The 17993-nt window shown below is 43.0% G+C and overlaps 1 protein-coding gene across 2 annotated transcripts in view; it reads right to left on the reverse strand.

Annotated features, from left to right (window-relative positions):
- The window catches only part of LOC124110717 (rap guanine nucleotide exchange factor 4-like), a 164393-nt gene that overhangs the window by 93376 nt on the left and 53024 nt on the right, over positions 1-17993 (reverse strand). The window contains exons 2-4 of one of the 2 annotated variants that reach the window (XM_048387615.1): positions 14999-15104; positions 13225-13363; positions 2936-4000 (exon numbers count right to left, since the gene is read on the reverse strand). In XM_048387615.1, the coding sequence (XP_048243572.1) occupies positions 2936-2970 (35 nt within the window). In that variant the 5' untranslated portion in view covers positions 2971-4000; positions 13225-13363; positions 14999-15104. Of the gene's footprint in view, positions 1-2935; positions 4001-4545; positions 5052-13224; positions 13364-14998; positions 15105-17993 lie in introns of those variants that run through there. The other variant, XM_048387619.1, reaches the window with a different exon arrangement.

Genomic DNA, 17993 nt, shown 5'->3' on the forward strand with positions numbered 1-17993 from the left:
CAAGCTGCCGACCATTGTCACCCGTCCAACTACTCTCCATGACAACCCGAGAAGGCCCAGGTTACAACTTCAGCAACCAATGCTTGTCATAAGAGGAGACTATGCTTGTCATAAGAGGCGACTATGCTTGTCATAAAAGGCCACTAACGGGATCGGGTGGTTAGGCTCGCTGACTTGGGTTGATGCATGTTATTGTGTCCAAATTACATATATTGATGCTCATGATATCAATCACTGGATTGTCTAGTCCCTTAATCATTTACAGACCACTGCCATAAAGCTGGAATATTGCTGAGTGCAGCATTAAACAACAAACAAAAACTCTCCGTGCCCGACGTTTACCAGATTTGTGACCAGTGCACTGTACAAAGGACCACATGTCTCCACAGACTTAAAGATTGTTGTGCGTTTGGTTGTTTGTTGCGTAATGCCAGTCAAACAAATAACAAAAACAATAACACCAACCACAGGTTACTATCCCCGAATCCTCACAATTTGTTTTGTAAAACCTTCCTGGTTGGTACGTGGGGAAAAAAATAAAATAAGAACCACGTTTAAGTTACATTTTTGGTTCTTCCAAAGCTTTTTCCAAGATGTTGTCAGGTGTGCAGTGTAAATTAAACATGCTTCATCATGTAAAAGATTCTAACCTTTGTCTTGCAGGAGAATCTATTGAATCTATATCTATAGAAAGTTTTGCTAAAACACCCATAATGAAGAGAAAGACATCAGAAGCGATGTCTCCAAATACCCCTTGTCTCTGACTAGTGGTTTAGTGGCTTTGTCCAACCCTGGAATTAGTGTTTTCTAATCAAGGTGGAATTATTGACCAATCATTTGTCATCAGCTGACCAATCTTTATCCATTCATAATCAGACCTGTATTTTCCAGAAACTTTTCCAGATTTTGAGGTAACCTGTCCTGTCTAACCAGCAATGCAAGGGTCTGCAAGGTTTTTAAGTCAGTTGTGAACTTCACTATCTGGGCTGAACAAATGAACACATTTGCAACAATAGATCTCTTTGGGTTGCTAATTTATATGCATTATTGGGTGAGGTGAGGTGAAATGGGGTTTAAGGTTGCATTCAAGATTATTGCACTTACATAGCGATGTGCATACACATTCAGAATACTGACACCAAGCCGACCAGTCCTGGTTTTACCCCCTTAATGCTGAGCGCCAGGCAAGGTGACAACAAGTACCATCGTTTTAACGTCTTTTGGTATGACGTGGGATGGAACCCCAGACCTTCTGCTCTCCATGCAGACATTCTACTGTTAGACCATGGAGGCGGTCATATGTATTATTGTCTACTGAAAGTACATGATTCTCTGATTAAGACATAATGGGAGATAGCCGAAGGAAGTGGAGAAGGGAAGTCAGCAGAATCAATAACTTAACTGCTTAACTGTAAGTTCATTTCAGATCACAAGGAAATATTAGCACCATTAGAAGGACCTTTGAAAATAGATTACACTGGTACAGTCTCCTGTGACCTGCTGGAATATGACATACCAGAGGCAGATCCAGGGTTTGGCCTGCATGACCCATATTGACAGTGCCTGTGATCCCTCTGTTGATCTGCCAGTACATACCATTTACATACCAGTCCATAAACATTATCCACCCAGGTTTCCAATGTCAAAATTTTGACACATCAAATAGTCAATAACATCTGCAAAACAGATGTTTAATGACGTTGCAAATTACAAAGTGATCATATATTTTCAATAGCAAGTCTATGTGAGATTCCAGCTAAATGGCTAAGGTCTGTAATTAATTGAGTCTGGACCAGACAATCCAGTGATTGACATCATGAGCATCGATCCACCCAATTGGGATAGAATGACAACCAAGTCAGCGAGCCTGACCAACCGATTCCGTTAGCATATAAGTCGCCTTTTACGGCAAGCATGGGTTGCTAAAGACCTATGTGAGATTCACAGTTGTGAGACTTATGTGATGTCACAGAAGCAGGAGAAAATGGCCCCTTGCAATAATAGCCTTAGCCAGTTTTGAGAAAAATGGTCCTGAATGTTAGTGAAAATGGACTCACCTTTTGGAGAAAACGGACCCAAATTTTGAAGAAAAAAAACAAACCATTCATAGTGATTTAGATTATTTATTGTTAAGCCGTGTTTTCCAAATTGTCTGGGGCAATTTTCACCATTTATTCTGGAATGTGATGACGTCATGATACAATGAATGACATCATATGTATATGTTTCTGTAACCATGGCAACAACTGAACCCATATGGTGACCAGAATGTGGAGAGGAAATACTAATTCAAACAGATACTAACCTTCATGTATGATTAATGCGGTATCAATATTGCCAAGTCAAATGCTACTGTTTTCTAGTGTACATTAAGAAAAAACATTCTTATCAAGAAAAATGTGCAGGAGATTTCCATGATCAAATCTCATATAAAAGGTAGCCATCAAGAGGTCACTCCAAGCTGCTGGCTTCCAAAGCAAGCCCTACATCAAAAGTTATTTCTGGCTTTCCTTTGCTCCTACTGGGAACAGCATATGCACAAAGGGAACTTAGTTTTGACATATTTTAGTCACATGTTACTCAAGGTCTTCCAGCCTTTGGGGGGAACGGGTGGCCCAGTCGTCTAAGGCACCGCGATTCGCTGTGCAGAGTTGCGTCACTTGGACACGCCAGAAACCTATGATTGTGGGTTTGAATCCCAGTTTGCACCGATTATGTTTCTAGGTTTGTCAGCACCATACCCGTGCTCGTGGGTTTCACCGAAGTGGTCAACGTCTGAGACCTGCATCACTTTAATCTGACACGCCACATTATAACTGGAATACTGCTAGAAGCGGCATTAAACCCAACTCACTCACTCCAGCCTTTGGGTATTGCTCAATGACTTCCTTTAGCCAGGTTTTTCCACCAATCACATCACAACACACAGACTCACCTCTTGTCCAGACAGGCAATCCATTCCGCCACCATGATGTTACGCTGAAGATGTTGTGAGGTTGTCACTGCTGCATGTATGATGGAACATGTTTTTCCAGATAGAAGGTTTTGTTTATCCTCCAGTCAATGCCTCAGTAAACTCTAGGACAACTCCTAACCTCTGCTCCTGAACTTGTCTCCAGAACTCAGCTCTTGGATTCAGCTCTAACTGGACTAATCTCATTGACTCAGCTTCTACACTCAACTCCTGGTCTCAGCTCTAAAACTCAGCTCCAAAACTCAGATCAAACACACAGCTACTACAATCAGCTCCTGATCTCAGTTCCTTGTCTCAGCTCCGAAACTCAGATCAAACACACAGCTACTACAATCAGCTCCTTGTCTCAGCTCCGAAACTCAGATCAAACACACAGCTACTAAACTCAGCTCAAACACACAGTTTCTATTCTCAGCTCCCAAACGAGGTTCCTGATCTCAGCTTGCATACATCAGCTGCTTATGGTTCCGGTTGAAACAGCTGCAAGGGCATTAATTGATGTGTCACATAGCTTGGTCTCCCACTGTATGTCAGCAGTCAACAATTATCTGTCAACAACTTCCCTTTGACATTCTCAGATTAAATGCTTAAATTGATAATCAAATGTCTCAAACCCTTGACTTTTACACATCCACCTACACATCGTGGATCTTTTAAGTATGGAAGTTATAATCCTTTAAATTATCCAACCGCATGATGAGGGCATGAGTCCAATCAGACAATGGCTGATGGAGTACTATATTATATTTTGATGTATCAAAGTATCCACTGTCAGAAGCTTGTTTAGCACTCACAAATACGTCCCGTTGTCCAGACTGGTCGAACTTGTTGATAGTTTATTTTTTAAGTATGAACATTTAGACATGAATTACTTGCTCTTGGCATCGTCCTAAGTAAGGTGTCACGAGCGTTTTTGTCTTCGAGATGACATGTTGGAGGTCTCTCTCTGGACTGCCGTGACGTCATTAATCGGCTGTTGCTGACTGGGCGCGTCAATTGTGCCTCGGTATCACACATCCGTGGAGCCTGTCAAACATGGAAATGTCAACGGAATTAGTGGACAAAAACGTTAAAACAAGCAGACGATTTACAAAGATGGCATGGGCACTCGCACACGAAGACGGGAATGCAACTTCGCTGTGAAATAGCAGCTCCGTGTTGCTCGGCTTTTACTGTCCGACGTCTAGTGGTATAAATACAATGTGTACTAATAGAGGTCTTTTAAAGAGCTTCGGTGTCCCATTTACGAATACCATCTGCTCCTGTCGTTCGTCAGTCTAGTTCGTGAAGTTGAAAATCACGTCCGTCTGAAACTATTTTCATGACATATCGACAAAACAGTTTGAAAACAATAACCGGTCAAAAAACTCATCTGCACCTTTCATTCTACACAGGACCAAAGACACCTCGGACTTGTCTATCAACACAAATGATTCATTCTAACGGACACGTAATGGACGAAACAATTAACACCTTCATGTAACACAGGCAACCCTGGACACATGCGAAAGCCTCAAGGCGTGATCCACCGCCTTTGTTATTAATCGAAGGTAAGTATTAGAGGGACTCACCTGGCAGATGTCTTACCACACCTACTGGCACATGTCGACCACCATGTGTGTTTACATCAGCGATGACCAATTCCCGTTACCGCCATTGCCTCAGTGAGGAATACCCTATACGTCAAGCGTTCCTTTTCCCCCGTCCTTTTCCCCATGGCATCTTCGTGTATGTCAGGCGTCAGCAGTTAGGAAAACACCAGCTGCGTAATGTCGGATACTTTTAGTATTGTTTAACACCATAGGCACGACATCAACCCCGCTTGCACCATCGTGTTTCCACATTCGCATTTCCAGCTGTCATTTAGACATGTCTCTAGCAGGCCGGACAGCAGTCACAAGTCCCCGGCGTCATTGTCCCTCCATGTCTGGCCTGTCTCCTCCTGGTTGCACCTCTGAAGGTTGGACATGATTATATCGCTCCGTTGGTCGCACAATCAATGTTTATCACTCCCTAGTCCCAAAACGCTACTAAATAGCAGAGGAGACCGAGAAGACGGCCTGATGTGGCCAGTGGACGGGAGCACGCTGCACTTCACGACAGCAGACGACACGAAAATTAGCAGACGACATGGGACTCGTCGGACAATCAGACTATTACCAGCCTATAAGGAAATCAGTGGGCTTTACACACGAGTAATTGGGACAGTATTGTTGATAGTCATCGATATGGAATGCCAGACCGTATTTCCAATGCATTAGAGTAAAGTTACCCATGCATTCAGAGATGGAGATCAGTAGCATGTTTGAGAAAATCGCACGAACATCTCACAAGCGCTGCCTATGAATCTGACGCACAGCTTTTAGAGGATATCTCGATGATTGATCTGCGATATATGACTCCGTGATCAACTCTGTTGTGGTGAAAGTTGGGTCGATACATTAATTCGATATTACAAGGTATTACTTCACACTAAGTGAGCGCTAGACAAAACCTGATTCAAGCGCTTTTTCCAAAATCCCTTCAGATAATTATAAAGTTCATATTGTGCTGAGAAAGCTACTATCCCACAATGATATTTGCGCAGCTTATAAATATTTAACACAAAACATCCCATTGTGGTATATAAATAGGCATGTATCAACAATGCCGAGCGATATTAGCATTTGTTCAGGGATTACTGTAGGAACAGCTTTAATCGAGCACTTTAAATACAATGAGGAAATGGAAACATAGCTACTTAAGAGTGAGTTGAGTTTAACGCCACATTGCATGAACAGGATTTCACTCCTGTTGCGGTGTGTCAGCTCAATGTGGGAGCATCAGAATAGGTCTTCAGCAATCCATGCTTGCCGTATAAGGCAACTATGCTTGTAAGAGGCGACTAACGGGATCGGGTGGTCAGGCTCGTTGACTTCTTTGATACATGTCATCGTATCCCAATTGCCAAGATCGATGTCAATCACTGGATTGTCTGGCCCAGACTCGCTTATTTACAGACCGCCGCCGTATAGCTGGAATATTGCAGAATGCGGCGTAAAACGACAAACAATGTGGGAGCAAAACTAAAACATGATTCACTTCATGGACGTTTATACACTGCCGGGCACAAGAAAGTATACACCCATGTTTGATGCTGGCTGAAGATGAAACAAACAAGACATGACCATTAGAGGGTGATGTATTTGATGCTGGTATCATAGCTGTGTTTTGGACCTGAAGTGTGTAGTGTTTTGGCGACCTTTTGATTACGTTGTAATGTTTTGGTCACATCCAATTTTCAAGTGTATACTTTTACTAGTTTATCGACTTGGTGAAACCAGCGTTCAAATTATTTCTCGATTACTTCCCTAATCACTATCATATAAATTGATATCACTTAAATACACGTTCAGATGATATCCACAATAGAACGGAATAGGCCCAAGAACAATAAACTGTTGCTTACACATCGTAATAATGTACAGCTTACTGTGGCATATAACAACATTCACTCACTATTGAGGCCCAATTGCATGGTAACGTTAATATAGAATTAGTGTCTAAAATAACGACGTTGTCTGTAATGTTTCCTGAATCCTCACAATTCTTTCTGTGTATCTTTCAGCTGACCGCTTCAACTATGTCGACGATGACGTTATAGACTTTATACACACGCTCAAAGCGCTGACGTTATTACCCCGGGCAATGGATCAGTGTGCACTTGATTTTCCTTCTCGCCTCCCCTGGGACCACACGCCCTGTCAGTTACAATACCATCTGATCTTACCGAGTACCCATTTTTACTGCTGGGTGAACAGAGGCATGTAAGTAGTTACTTGTCTAAGGAGACACCACATGTGCTTTAGCACATCTCTTTCAGCTGACTATTTCGTCTCTGCACCTCTTCAATCGCTTTCAACTAGGCAGTTCACTTCTGTACCATACTTCCAGAATCTCTATCAGCTGACCCACAAGGTGCTCCACAAAAGCCCTGGAACCTCTCAGGAGTCAAGCTGCCTAAGGCGGTCACCCATCCAACTATTCTCCGCCACTGACGTTGCTTATCTTTACCTTATTTGTCAGTTAGTCAGTGAGTATGGTTTTACGCCGCTTTTAGCAATATTCCAGCAATATCACGGCGGGGGATACCAGAAATGGGCTTCACACATTGTACCAATGTCGGGAATCGAACCCGGGTCTTCGGCGTGAAGAGCCAACGCTTTAACCACTAGGCTACCCGACCGCCCCACCTGATTTGTGACCTCTGTCCAAAGGACCACATGCCACCACTTACTTCACCTGCTTGCAATACGTCCTGGATCTCGCTCAGCTGGGGCATGATGGGGTAGCCTAGTAATTCAAGCGTTGGCTCGTCACGCCGAAGACCCGGGTTTGATTCCGCACATGGGTACAACGTGTGAAGCCCATTTTCCAGTGTCCCTTGTCGTGATATTGCTGGAATACTTCTAAAAGCGGTGTAAAACCGCTCTTCGGCTGGGCAGTTTACGTCTATACAATACTTCCTGAATATGTTTAAGCTGGGCAATTCACCTCAATACAATACTTCCGGAATCTATTTCAGCAGGACAGTTCACGTCTACACAATACTTCCGGAATCTATTTCAGCAGGACAGTTCACGTTAACACAATACTTCCGAAATCTATTTCAGCAGGACAGTTCACGTCTACACAATACTTCCGGAATCTATTTCAGCAGGACAGTTCACGTCTACACAATACTTCCGGAATCTATTTCAGCAGGACAGTTCACGTCTACACAGTACTTCCGGAATCTATTTCAGCAGGACAGTTCACGTCTACACAATACTTCCAGAATCTATTTCAGCAGGACAGTTCACGTCTACACAATACTTCCGGAATCTATTTCAGCAGGACAGTTCACGTCTACACAGTACTTCCGGAATCTATTTCAGCAGGACAGTTCACGTCTACACAATACTTCCAGAATCTATTTCAGCAGGACAGTTCACGTCTACACAATTCTTCCGGAATCTATTTCAGCAGGACAGTTCACGTCTACACAATACTTCCGGAATATGTTAAAGCTGGGCAATTCACCTCTACACAATACTTCTGGAATCTATTTCAGCAGGACAGTTCACGTCTATATACTACTTCCGGAATCTCTTTCAGCGGAACAGTTTACCTCCATACAATACTTCCGGAATCTATTTCACCTGGGTAGTTTATATAGTGAAATTGCAAACGATATTCTATTTCTAGAGACAGTTAATTGTTTATGTTAATCCTTAAAGAACAAAAGATTGTTGTTCCCAAAAGATGGTATAATCTATGGGTTCTCTGGCTAACTCTGTCCAAGTTGAATCAGCCGCACGTCTCCAGCATGGATAGCCACATCACCGAGACAGAACACTGACCCATCACATTAAGAATTCACATTTAATGCGATGTTATATCGTCTTATTCAGGGTCCCGCTTGCAAACAATCAGAATTGCAGGCCATGATATACGAGCGGCGTCTGTCTATGGAAGATAAGGTCTTCACACGGCATAAGCATATTCATCAAAACCCTCTTCTCTGGAGAATTCTGTGTATCAATATGTCTATACCAGCCTCTGTTAAAATGGTCCAATGCATGAACAGCTATAGGGATGATGAGTATGCCAGTTTCATCCCGATACACATCACCGCAATCTCATTAAAATCAGATATTTTACTGCATTACGAGACTTCTCTTCGTCAAGATCTGACAAATGGTCCATATCAAAACTCGTCCAATCTAAATGAAGTATATGAGCAGGTTCTTGAACCAGTCAGATATCAGTTTTATACATTCGGCTTCACTTCTTTGCCACTTAGAAACTGAAATTTCTCTCTTAACCACGAAAACCTACAGATTATACAAATATTCCCTCGATTGTACACCCCTGTGGGTAGATAAGTTATGGTTCTCAGAAACGATATGAAATATCCACCACGATATAATAGCGCTGCCTTTATTATTTAACATTCGGAACTGTCAGATTATGTTCATTTTCGAGATAAAGAACTCAGATATGCTGCTCAGCTCGCTATGCCCAGAATTTGGAAGCCTCGACCCTGTTCGCCTGATTAGTAATTGCATCTGACGCGACCTATGGAGGGTTGTCAGATCTTCACAGAATGAGGTATCGGACAAGAGAAATAGGTCTGCAGATTGGACATCAGTGCACCATAGTAATTCTTTTAAAGTTCAGTCAGATGGGGTAGTGGTTAAGGCGTTAGTTCGTCATGTCGAAGACCAGGGTCCTGGGATAAGTTTTTTTCTCTGAAACGAGAGCCAAAGACCCTTTTGACACACATCACCCTATGTTTCAGAAGAACCAGTATGTCCACTGAACGGTTTATTTTGGAGGTAAAACCTGATACCAAAGTATTTTTTCAGTATATTCGGGAAAAGTATCCTCCGAAATGTCAAAGGTCAGCCCTTTAACTATTGATACGCATCGGTACGCAACGTAATGTCCCTTTTCACTTTGTTTTGATTAGACTATGTAACAACCCCTTCACTACGGTATAACATAATACATATATTACACAAACTTACAGACCAAGCCATACAGTGTCCATATATTTCCGATAACATGAGCATCCACAGAGTGAGTGAGGTTAGACGCCGCTTTGAACAGTATTTCAGTTACAACACGGCCTGTCCGGTTCGATGTGGGAGGAAAGCCCAAAGTAATGCACATTCTGGACGTTTACCACTTTGGTGAAACCCACGAGTACGGAGATGGTGGATCGTAATCTGAACGAGGGGTACACTGGAATAATGGCTGCGTTTGTTTGTTGTTTAACACAGCAAAATGTTCCAGCTATATGACGGCGGCCTGTAAATAATCAAATCTGGATCAGACCACCCCATTGATTGATATCATGAGTATCGATATAAGCAATTGGGATACGATGATATGCATCAACCAAGTCAGCAAGCCTAATTACCCGATCCCGTCAGTCGCCTCTTACGACAAGCATGGGTTGCTGAAGACCAACTCTATCATGGCTCTTCACGGGTGTAATACTAGTTGTGATATTCAGATATTGAGGATAAGGCTCCCTCGCTGAACTGACGTTATTTTGCTCTGTGTTCTTGTTAAACATTCACTGCCCCAATCATACCACTAGTGCTCCTGTCATACCACCAATGCCCCTGTCAGACCACCAATGCCCCTGTCATAGCACCAGTGCCCCTAACTGTCACAGCACAATTGGTTGTCATACCACCAGTGCCCCTGTCACTCCACTACTCCCGTCATACCACCAGTGCCCCTGTCACTCCATTCGTCCCGTTATACCACCAGTGCCCCTGTCACTCCACTAGTCCCGTCATACCACCAGTGCCCGTCACTCCACTAGTCCCGTCATACCACCAGTGCCCCTGTCACTCCACTAATCCCGTCATACCACCAGTGCCCCTGTCACTCCACTAGTCCCGTCATACCACCAGTGCCCGTCACTCCGCTAGTCCCGTCATACCACCAGTGATCCTGTCACTCCACTAATCCCGTCATACCACCAGTGCCCCTGTCATTCCACTAGTCCCGTCATACCACCAGTGATCCTGTCACTCCACTAGTCCCATCATACCACCAGTGATCCTGTCACTCCACTAGTCCCGTCATACCACCAGTGCCCCTGTCACTCCACTAGTCCCGTCATACCACCAGTGCCCGCCGCTCCACTAATCCCGTCATACCACCAGTGATCCTGTCACTCCACTAATCCCGTCATACCACCAGTGCCCCTGTCACTCCACTAGTACCGTCATACCACCAGTGATCCTGTCACTCCACTAGTCCCGTCATACCACCAGTGATCCTGTCACGCCACTAGTCCCGTCATATCACCAGTGCCCCTGTCACTCCACTAGTCCCGTCATACCACCAGTGATCCTGTCACTCCACTAGTCCCGTCATACCACCAGTGATCCTGTCACTCCACTAGTCCCGTCATACCACCAGTGCCTCTGTCACGCCACTAGTCCCGTCATACCACCAGTGCCCCTGTCACGCCACTAGTCCCGTCAGTGCTCTTCATACCTTCATGGATTCTGACTCTTCCACTCATGGTACATGTATGTGTACACAGAAGCCCCTATCAAAGTCATTGATTTCTCAGGTGAGAAGACAAGCGCACTGTCCCTTTGCCAGGACACGTGCACGGAGTGTCAATTTCGAGTGGCCTGTCCCACGGTTAAACAGCAAGGAAGAAGCAGTAAAGACATTCTCACACATCTTACCTTATTTCCGATACATTCGAGACGAAATAACTCCTGTTTGAATCACATCAACCGCAGGAAAATCAATGATAATACGACCCGCCTCAGGAGCAGGTCAAATGGTTATTCTTCATACATAAACTGTCTCGGAAGATGATACAATATTTCCGCTCCGAAATGGTATCTCCAGTTTTCAGCAACGGCGTCCAATGTTTAAGCAGCATACACTGATCTACATCCCTCCGCTACCAGTTGTAAGTGTGAGGATGTTCCAAAAGCGGCTGAGGTCGTTGCTCCCCCACAGTGTCATCTGACACACAACAGGACTGCAGATGACAAGTCGGGCTTTAAGGAACACTTCATAGTGGACAAAATCAATTCCTTTTAATAGCAGACGGCCTATTTATACCAGCTTTATACGTAGATCGGCAGCAGCACCTCCTCGGCGTCTTATCTACTGCTGTAGGAGAGTGTCCCCGCCGCCAGTGAAACCTGGACTTTGGGAGATCTACGGACTGGCTCACTGCTGGTCTCGATTAATCTCCCCGTGATTGAGTGCACTGCTCCTTTCTCATGACTTCGAGGACTTAAGAGAAACGTTTTGGTTTTATTCTGAAGATTAGAACCACTTGGGTATTTGCACAAAGAAAAATGAACCAATAACGGAAACACGACACTCTTGCGTTGCTACAGTTATACCAATATTGACGTCACTCTAATGTTCTTGTTCCCTGAAAGGGGTAAATATTGCGTTATAGTTGCTGCACAAGGTGTTTCAGTTGTCACTTCTGGAAAATCGGGAGCGGACAGTATTTCTGACAGAAGAGTGTGGTGATGTCTATTAATAGAACCATAGAGCCAATGTAGCTCACCTGTACTGTTTTTATAATTTGGAATATAAAACATGAAACTCATATTTTAACAAGTAACGTTTCGGGTCAAAAACCCTACGCAGTGTTGCTGGGTCTATCTGGGAAGATGAATAAGGCCCTGCTAATTCAAGATGAGGTTAAGCAAAGGTCTTTAGCAACCCATGCGTTTCTTAAGAGACTATGCTTGTCGTAAGAGGCCACAAACGGGATCGGGTGGTCAGGCTGGCTGAATTGTTTGATGCATGTCATCGTATCCCAGTTGCGTGGATCGATGATCAAGTTTTCAATCACTGGATTGTCAGGTCCAGACTCCATTATATATTGGAATATTGCTATGTGTGTGTGTTAAACAAACAAAACAAGCAAAAACTCTCCGCGACCAACGTTTACGTTAAACTTTACCCGATTTACGACCAATGTACTGTACACAGCACTACGTGCCTCTAAGGGATGTATATATGTGTGGCGTTAAACAAAAACAAACAAACAAACAAACAAACCTGCATATTCAGTAATACACAAACAAAGGTCCTGGTGGAAAGTTACGACGGCGGGGCACATATTGTGATACCTAATAGTATATGTTCATATTTTTACATGTTCACAAGAAATTAAAAGCCTGTGAAATGAAATTGTATATCTGGACATTTTAACATCAGCCACTTTTCACTGTGACTGCCCGGAATTTTGGACCGCCGTGGAATAGCTGTACCCTGTGTTACACGACTCACTCATTGTGTCGTCCATCATACTCACATTCACTCATATGTGCGTCACTCACTCACTCACTCACTCACTCTGTCAGCTGTTTGGCTACACAGAAAGGCCAATTAATTGGAATATGTGTTCCCTTTGTTGAACGGCGCGAACTCATTTCTGTTGAAGGATCTCAACAGAAGCTTTGATAAATTGACCGGTTTGCCATACTTCTATTTCCTTTACTGAGTAGGCAGAAACCTGTTAGCAGCCATACCGACATACAAATGTAGCTTAAGCAAGCTAAGACAACTCTTCCGTTTAAATATGGATATCTCGATATGCCGAAACTAAAAATATTCGCCTTGAAAAATCGTTAACAGAGGCGTTTATACGACTCGTATAATGAAGAGAAACCTTTTTTAAAACATTTCATTGGCCTGTGTATAGAATCATTCACCTCAATCGTAGATGTCGTGGATCAGCATGTTTTGTCCCCCAAAGCAGCGTAAACGATGAAAACGTATGTTAGATGGTGCATCTCGTTTCTGTTGGCAAACCTCCATAGTTTCTATGCAATTAACACTCACGTTTTGGTACTGAAAAAAGAAACAATTTTCATTCAATAGCAAGAAACAAGAGAGGGCCATGTCATAAATAAAACGCGTCAAAAAAAGGTATTATCTTTGGTACTGATATTACGTCAGCGTTGATCTTTGCTGGATCATTCACCCCAATGCTCTGGAGACTTCGCTCTCAGAAAATTCCAAAATAATTTGGCCTCAACGCACTTCGGAGCGGGGCTACAAAGCAATTGTTACTGATTGTCCTGTGTGATTAATGATGTATTGAGACGGTTCGGTGTAAGGCATTACGGGCTGTTCATCTAGCGTGTAAACCGCGGGAGCTTTATGAATGTCTTCAGGCAATAAGTGAATCCCAGGCAGGCAATACACTACGTATCGATCCTCAGACATGCCCAGCTGTTCCCAATATATTACGAAATAGCATTGCGCTAGAAGACTTCAGCCTCACCAGAGTGACTTCAGCAGGAGTCTGTTCCCAGATGTTTGTGTGTGTGTGTGTGTGTGTGTGTGTGTGTGTGTGTGTGTGTGTGTGTGGGTGTGTGTGTGGGGGGGGAGGGGGGGGGGGGGGGGGGAGGGGGAGAAGGGGGGAGGGGGGGGGTAAGCCAAGTGGTTAACGCGTTCGCTCGTCACGCTGAATAAACGGGCTTACAGTGTGTGAAACCAATTACTCATGTTGTAATATTCCTGAAATATTGCTAAAAGCAGCGTAAAACCATACTCACTCACTCACTCCCATACGTTCGGGTTATCTGACGGCACTTGTAACTATTCAAGTCTGAGGCAGAAAAAACAGTGATTGATCATATTTGCCATGTTTCTTTCCGTGTTGGTACAGGTACACGACAGCCTTAAACAAATTCCGAAGCTGGACCAGACAGACCATTAACTGATATTATGAGTAACGAACCCGCCGTCAGGGTACGATGACACGCAATCAACCAAATCATCGAGTCTGACCACCCAACTAATAACTTACTGAGTACGACAAGCAAAAGAAAGCTAAATATTGCCTTGATTTGTCACTCTTCCAAGAAAGAAAAGACAAAAATATGTTTCAACATTGAAATATTGGCAGCCGCGTATCAGATAACATGTCATGGCATCCCTCGTATTGCACTGCGGTATCCAGAATACCGAACTGGGCATCGGCATCCAGAAGACAGAGCTCGGCATCCAGAAGACAGAGCTAGGCATCCAGAAGACAGAGCTCGGCATCCAGCATACCTAAAGGGAGTTGGCGCCCTCTTCCATCTTGCCTCGTCGCAGTGGATCGTTCTACAGCCGTGATGTAATGGGAATAGTGCTGACCGTGCATGTATCAACATACACTCACACATTTCATTATTTCCATGAGTTAATATCTTACTTTTTAGACGCGGCACATATTAAGGGAATCTTATAACATATATTAAAAACACGTCGACCCAAAATTTTACAAATTTGGAATCAAGACCAAATTTTGAGAACAGTCTGTCTTTTCTTTCTGATGAGGATGATAACACGTTTCAGTTATGAAAAGAATGCTTAGTATTATCTCGACCACCAACTGCACAATTTGTGAAAAGAAAACAGAGAGGCCTACACCACGAGAAAGTACATACCACTGGTTAACATATGTAATTTGCAAGGAAAAATAAGTACATGTACCTGTGTTGGTCAGTAGCTCAAGGTCACTGCATGTGTTTTTTGACGCAGGTGCTGTCGCCATTTTGGGGCTTCTTCAATGACGGTGGCCCCGATTCTGCCACTCCACCTGCAACACGGGGTTCATTACCTTAGAAACCACCCGAAAAGGGTCGAATAAAATAATATTAAGTTTGATTGTGACCTTGGAGAAGTGAAATCAAACACAGAGTTTGAGTAGTGTGCTGGACACGTGCCAAAAAAGATTTCGCACGTGCAACAGGAAGTGTCTCGTTACAAATGTGAACTGGCAGCTGTTGATTTTCAATGTTGTAAGTTATGAATGTACATCCTATTTTGTTTAAGATGTTGTTGTGTGATTTACCCTTTACCAATGTACCACTGAGGTGAACCTGACTTTCTGGTGTGAGCTAAACGAAGGAAGATACAGTGGGTGAGCGGATTTGTGCTCACCAAGGAAAGTATTATAAACATATAAACAAGGTCACAAGGCTCTGCAGCTCACTTGCCCCCTGAAGTCATAATTTGGTGACACTTCAACCATATTTTGATACAAATATCAAAAGTGAGTGAGTTGGGTTTAACGCCGCTTTTAACAGTATTCCAATTATATCGCGGCGTGTCAGCTTAATGTGGGAGGAAAGCCCCAAGTGATGCATGTCTGATACGTTTACCACTTCGGTGAAACACACGAGCACGGGTATGGTGCTGACAAACCTAGAAACATAATCGGAGCTAATCGGGATTCGAACCAACAATCGTAGGTTTCTGGCGTGCCCAAGGGACGCAACTCTGCACAGCGAATCGCGGCGCCTTAGACGACTGGGCCACCCGTGCCCCCAAATATCAAAAGTATACACAAGTATATCAAAAGTATCTCTGCAACATCGTTAGGACAACGATGCTGTTATACCATGAACAATCTGCATGTTCTGATGGCCATTATATTCACACACAAGTTAAGCTCTGTGCCCAGTGGTTCTAAAGAACAAGATTTTGAAACATTTGTGGAATTTAATCTTTTAAATATTCATAGAAAAACAACAAATACAAAAACAATCACACTGCTTTGAACAGGATAAAAATATTTCTTCATAAGAAGGAACCTGCATGCAAAATTTCAGCTTCAACGGTCAAGCAAGAGCTGTGACCAGACACTCGTCAGCTATCTCACAAGTCAAATTGGCAAAACTGCCGTTAGTTTTGTTTGTTTGTCTGTTGTTTAACGCCACACTCGGCAATATTCCAGCTATATGACGGTGGTCTGTAAATAATCAAGTCTGGACCAGACAATCCAGTCATTGCTATCATGAGCATCGATCCACGCAATTGGGATCGATGACATGCATCAACCAAGTCAGCGAGCCTGACACCCCGATCCCGTTAGTCGCCTCTTACCGCCAGTGGACAGTGTTGGCCTGCTTGAACTTTTTTCGCTATTCTTTCCTATATTAAGGGTGAAATATGTCGTTGTACTTTGCCTGGAGCATCCTACCAATGTTGCGCGAACCATTTCTTTTCGCCAGGTAATGATTGGTGTCCATGGCAACCATATGCTAAAACTTACATTTTGCCACTTTTCCCCAAAGTATGCCGATAATTTGAGGAAACATGGTGATATGCTGTGTGCAGCGAGGTCTAAGGTTTTCTTTCAAATTTTCAAAGAAACATCGACTTAATAGCAACCTACGTTTGTAGTAGTCGTAGATAGATCTATGAAAATAGCACATGTGCGCGTAAGGGAAGATACTGAATATTACACCAACGACTCGATCACCCAACACGGTCCTCGATTATCAGATGTAATAATATACTTCCATTCTATGATGAAAAATACCATGATACAATCCCCACCATAGCGTCGTTTCGGAAATGACGTCACCATCTCCATATCTCCTATCTCTGGCTCAGCACAGAATTTCTTCCGCTCATGAGATTGGACGGCTATTTATAACGTTTTCATACGATTCTTGCTCGAAACGAAGCGACCCATGAAGATCCGGGTTAAAATTGGTCTTCAGCAACCCATGCTTGCCGTAAAAAGGCGACTATGCTTGTCGTAAGAGGCGTCTAACGGGATAGTCAGGCTCGCTGACTTGGTTGATGCATGCCATCGCATCCCAACTTCGTTGGTGGATATTCAGGGTATTTATAAAAATGTAATGGTATAAAAGACTTGATAATCGAGGATGCTTTACCTTGAGACGTTCTCTTTTTAGTTTAGCACCTTTACTGCTGTGTCAGCGATTACGTCTTAATCAAAGTGAGCTATCCATAATTATTCTCCAACAAAGATAAATCAATAAAATCCATACATGTGTCAATCAATCAGTTATTGCTTTTTCACAATAATGCATAGCTCGAATAGCAATAAGGGACAAGCGGTTGTGAAACGTTATTTTACAGTATAATTCTTTCTAAACAGCATTGCATGGTGAATAAACATTGATTATTAGATGAGTGTGTTTCCGCATCATAATATCATATATTAGGCAAAAGACATTTGGCGAGCATAATACGCATGTTTTATTCCTAATACATGCTATTTAAGATGCGGAAATATACGAGGATAAAAAATATCTGTATTACATAAGGTAATACTTAAAATAATCGACTTTTAATGCGTAATTTCACGCAGTAAACTAACTTTAGAAACAGCGTAGGAGTACAATGTCTGGGTGAATCGACCCATTTTTAATATAGTTTATCAGTACTCAGAGTTTATAAGGAAAGTAGACGTTGGATCGCTGTATTAAAAGTAGTTCCTGCTATGTGATCTCATTTGCATATTTATCAGATCACTCTGTCCATATATGAAAATCATAAATACGTAACGAAGTGTATAAAATATAATCATAGACATCAAAGCTTCAAATTTATAAATATTTGGAGCAAAAAGGAAATACCACCCACCGTGTATATGTGACCTTAAACACTCCTTTCATTTTGCAGATTCATATCCATTAACTGAGTTAATCAGCACGTTCATTACAAAGTA

The sequence above is a fragment of the Haliotis rufescens genome, unplaced genomic scaffold (assembly GCF_023055435.1).
Source record: "Haliotis rufescens isolate VD_foot unplaced genomic scaffold, xgHalRufe1.0.p SCAF_10, whole genome shotgun sequence".
In the NCBI taxonomy this organism is placed as follows: Eukaryota; Metazoa; Mollusca; class Gastropoda; order Lepetellida; family Haliotidae; genus Haliotis; species Haliotis rufescens.